This window comes from Aphanomyces astaci, assembly GCF_000520075.1.
Source record: "Aphanomyces astaci strain APO3 unplaced genomic scaffold supercont1.18, whole genome shotgun sequence".
NCBI lineage: Eukaryota > Oomycota > Saprolegniomycetes > Saprolegniales > Verrucalvaceae > Aphanomyces > Aphanomyces astaci.
The window spans coordinates 971978-976406 of NW_009798281.1; the positions used below are offsets into that span (position 1 = coordinate 971978).

The 4429-nt window shown below is 45.7% G+C and overlaps 2 protein-coding genes across 2 annotated transcripts; one reads left to right on the forward strand and one right to left on the reverse strand.

Annotated features, from left to right (window-relative positions):
* Window positions 1-757: 757 nt before the first annotated feature.
* Window positions 758-1518, forward strand: H257_08442 (hypothetical protein; the record flags this gene model as incomplete). The annotated part of the gene is made up of 2 exons (XM_009834311.1): window positions 758-1029; window positions 1092-1518. 2 exons carry the CDS (start codon window positions 758-760, stop codon window positions 1516-1518), a joined length of 699 nt encoding a protein of 232 aa, XP_009832613.1.
* Window positions 1519-1567: 49 nt separating this feature from the next.
* Window positions 1568-3168, reverse strand: H257_08443 (hypothetical protein; the record flags this gene model as incomplete). The annotated part of the gene is made up of 4 exons (XM_009834312.1): window positions 1568-1585; window positions 2059-2208; window positions 2808-2933; window positions 3025-3168. The coding sequence occupies 4 exons, from the start codon at window positions 3166-3168 to the stop codon at window positions 1568-1570; spliced, it is 438 nt and encodes a 145-aa protein (XP_009832614.1).
* Window positions 3169-4429: the final 1261 nt, after the last annotated feature.

Here is a 4429-nt window from a genome sequence, read left to right on the forward strand (position 1 = left end):
TCGGTCAGAATATTATTTCGACATCAACTTTTTGTGGCATCCAGACTCAGCCTTAATAGAATATAGGAAAAAACGCATCATAGCAGTAAATTGACTTGAAGTTTGTATTGAGCGTAGTACTTCGTAAACATGTGGACTTGTAGTGGAGGGTTACTGCTTTGTAGACGCTACGATTATTGTGGAACTACCAGATAAAACTAGATGTGGTCGGTGACCAGAGGAAGGTAAAAATAGATTCTCGACAAGAGTTGTTTATTTATTCAAATAGAAGAATTTATTCTGAAAAGACGTAGTCGAAGAATAAGTCATCCAAGGACAGCTTCATATGTGCCTCAAGAAATAATATAAATAATGCACTTTGTGAAGACTCGATATTCATCGATATTCAGGGGTTACAGTATTGTTGAATTAATCACTGTCAATAAATTATTCATTCGGACGACTAGCTGAAAGAATTATTTATTCTGTGTCAACTTTGCATAAAAAAATAATCCTGGTTCGTCACAAATAATCATAATTTCTTTTACTGAAATAAATGTAAATACTACGTAGTACTATTTTCCCTACCTTTGTTGGAGACTGCTCCGTCCAGGTAGCATCGAGGAGTACCATAAATAAATTCTATTACGTAGTAATACAACAAAGGAATGTCGAAGGAGCGCAATAATCACAGCATCCATCATCGTAGCATGCACCCAACGCAAGGCCATCCAACACTTGGACATCAAACCAACTCAACAACTGTGCATTAGGTATTATGCTAAGTTTGATTGGGGCGGGGCCGTCGGGGGCGAAATGTGCGGCCACTCGACGGGTAGAGCACTTCGCCCCAGAAGTCCGGCGTCTTGTCAGCCGTGTCATCGTCCGTCTCGTCGGCAGTCGCCTTCGGCGACGTCTTGCTCCGGCTGTGGAACCGCTTGCCCAGCTGGTCCGAGGGCCTACTGTTTTCTCGGCCACGGTGGGCAGCAAGTGCGGCAGTCGTTACTGCCGCCAGAGCCGCATGTCCTCGCTATGGAAGGGCACGGACTTGTACCCAACGACGGTCGAGTTGTCCGCGGCGTACCGATGTCGAACGGGAAATGTGAACAAAGTGACGGCCACGACCAAGAAGACCTGGCATTTGCCCCCACGGAAGTCTTCGTCGACGACGAAGGCGATGCGCTGCATGCCACCATGGACGAAGCCGACCTTCTCAAGACATTTCCCGTTCGACATCGGTACGCTGCAATCAACTCGACAGTCGTTGGGTACAAGTCCGTGCCCTTCCACGGCGAGGACGTGCGGCTCTGGCGACAGCAACGACTGGCGCACGTGCTGCCCACCGTGGCCGAGATAACGGTCGGCCCGTCGGACCAGCTAGGCAAGCGGTTCCTCAGCCGTAGCAAGACCTCCCCGAAGGCGACTGCAGACGACACGGACGATGACACGGCGGACAAGACGCCGGACTTCTGGGGCGAAGTGCTCAACCCGTCGAGTTGGCCGCACATTTCGCCCCTACCCCCGCTACAGTACCTATGAAAATGTCAGTGAAATCTGATCACAACCGGTGCGGTACCTTGAAAACTATTCAGGCATGCGCATTGGTCTAAATCCATCACAGTACTTATATTTCATTGGATGAAAATGATTAACGCATGGTGATTGGATATTTTTGTCCAATTAGAGACAATTAGGTACACGCCCAACCGGAACAATGAAAATGTTCGTCATTGGCCAAACCGGTACAGGTCCAACCGGAGAAATCATAGGTACTGAAGCGGGGGGTATACGGTAGCCTTCGGCGAGGTCTGAACGAATAGTTTGATCCTTATTTTCTGCAAATTTTAGCGTCATTACAGCCGGTGCCACATGTGCCACAATTAACATCGGCCGATGTGAATTCAACATCATCGAATTAGTGTGAGACTGCAATTACTGTGACATCGAACGACTTTTACATACAAACATCAGTGCAAAGAATCGATCGATAGGTTTGGCGAATCAGCACAAAAGTCCAAATTATTGTTGGGTAAACGACAATACAGTAGTGACGGGAATATATAATATATACAGTCGTACGTTGATGCGATTGATCTGCTGCTCGCGGACTTTGGTGTTGTCGATCGAGAGCACGTCGACGCGGTCTTCATTTTGGAGGCGGTACTTGTTGACGCCCACGATCACTTCCTCGCGACTGTCGATACGCGCCTGCTTCTTGGTCGCGCTCTCCTCGATTCAATCGCCTTGGCCATCCCCCCAAGTTTTCCACCTACACCGCAACAAATCAATCCATAGTCATGACTCACATGTCCACATGGGGTGTTCATGTCTTGCGTTTTGAAATCAAATCCATCCACTTTCCCATCATCACATTGTATACCAACAGACCAATATAAACAACATGCGGAGGCAACCACAAATAGTGTGATACGTTGCATGAAAATCCAAACATCTACACTAAAATCGATTTCGACAAGCCCAAGTTCACATTTGGTCATATGAAAGCTGTCATATATATAGATAGACCCATATATATATTGTCAAATCGAATCGAAACAGGAGCCCTCAGCAGAATCAAATGTGTAAGGAAAATCGATTAAAGAACCGCCTGAGCCAATCAAATCACGTCATGTCGAATTTCTGCCAATCCAAACGCTTGACCCCTCCGCAATTGGGCAAAACCAATATATACTAATATTTTATAGTATAATATGTACAAGATTAAATGGGATCAAAATAGATTCGAAAGCTACTTGGCGAAATGACTCACAAGTCCAAATTTGGGTGAAATTCACAATATAATATATATATATATATACATAGCCAACTTCAATTGAGGTATATATATATCTACAGATATAGACATCTACCTCGCGGATAATTTCCATGGCCGAGTCGACCAGTTCCTGCGTCAAGTTTTCCATCAAGTACGACCCGCCCCACGGATCCGCCACCTACCACCATCCATCATCCACCCAAGGATCCGAATCTATGACGGCTTATTTCATCCACATATGTGAATAAATGAACGATCATCTATCGGACCACCACCTTGGGAATGCCCGTTTCTTCTTGCAAAATCAGCTGCGTATTGCGCGCCATGCGGGCCGAAAACTCTGTCGGGAGCCCCAGCGTCTCGTCGAGCGCGTTCGTGTGCAGACTTTGCGTGTCGCCCATGGCGCTGGCCATGGCCTCGACTGTCGTGCGGATGATATTGTTGTACGGGTCTTGCTCCGTCAGCGAATACCCCTACGTCTACCACCATCACACAACAACACAACACCAATATATTGTCACGATTCGAAAGTGGAGCGAGGTGCTCAATCGAATGAGCAGAATAACCAAATCGGCAGACAATTAAAGATCGACCCGTCAAAACCCACAACACGAATCAAGTAGCCAATCAAATCCACTATCCCACCATTTCAAAACTGAATTAGTATATGACTGAAATTAGTGTGACACTGGACGATCTTTAGATACAAAATTCAGTACAACGTATCGATCTGTGGCCGAAAGCACGACCGGACAGGTGCCCCTGAGGTTCCGCGACCGCCAGGCCAACCCGTCGTCATCGGTCGATCGGGCGTTCTGGGGCGCCGTGCTCAATCCGTCGCGTTGGCCGGATATTTTACCGACCCCGCCCTCAACCAACCAAGTTTAGTATATTTAATACAAGAGCTATTCATATTTGTGTCGCGTATACGATTAGATTACACATGGAGTTGTATTTGACATCGAAACTGTCCATGTTGTTATGTAATGCCAGCCATAGATACCCCAATTTGATGACTGATTCGGACAGATTCTCTGTAAATATATACTTCCAAGCATATAAATATATTTCTCTAAACAATGAAAATTGCGATATGTATACAATATGTATACAAGGTTAATCGTGATATTTGTTGGTGATTGTGTCCACACATCACATGCGCCTCGAACTACTTCTTCGCCATCGTTGTTGAACGTTGTGTTGGAGCAGCCGGTGAAATGGTTGGCTGCGGGCCGCCGGATTTGTTTGATATCTTTTGAAATGCATGGCTGCAAATCGTGGCTGCCTCCCGCTACCTCGTCCGACGCTACTAACCACAGAAACAAACCCATCATTTCATTTCTATTCTATTCTACGTGACTCTATACATATTGATGCTACCTTCTCAAGGTAGTAGTAGTTTATACATATTGATGCGATTAATAGTTACTCAAGGTAGTAGTAGTTCACATAAGGAATTGTAGAATATATAGTACATATAAGACAGACACGACACAAAACCGACAAAATTCGGCCCCGTGATTGGATGACCGACAAATGATTGAATTCGGATTGGTCAGTATTTTTTGCGACAATCCGATTGGACGACGCGGTTGTCGCAGCAGGAACATATCACTAACATTTAACATGTACGGCTTTCTATTGGTTGAAATACTGCCGAGCCGACATTGCACA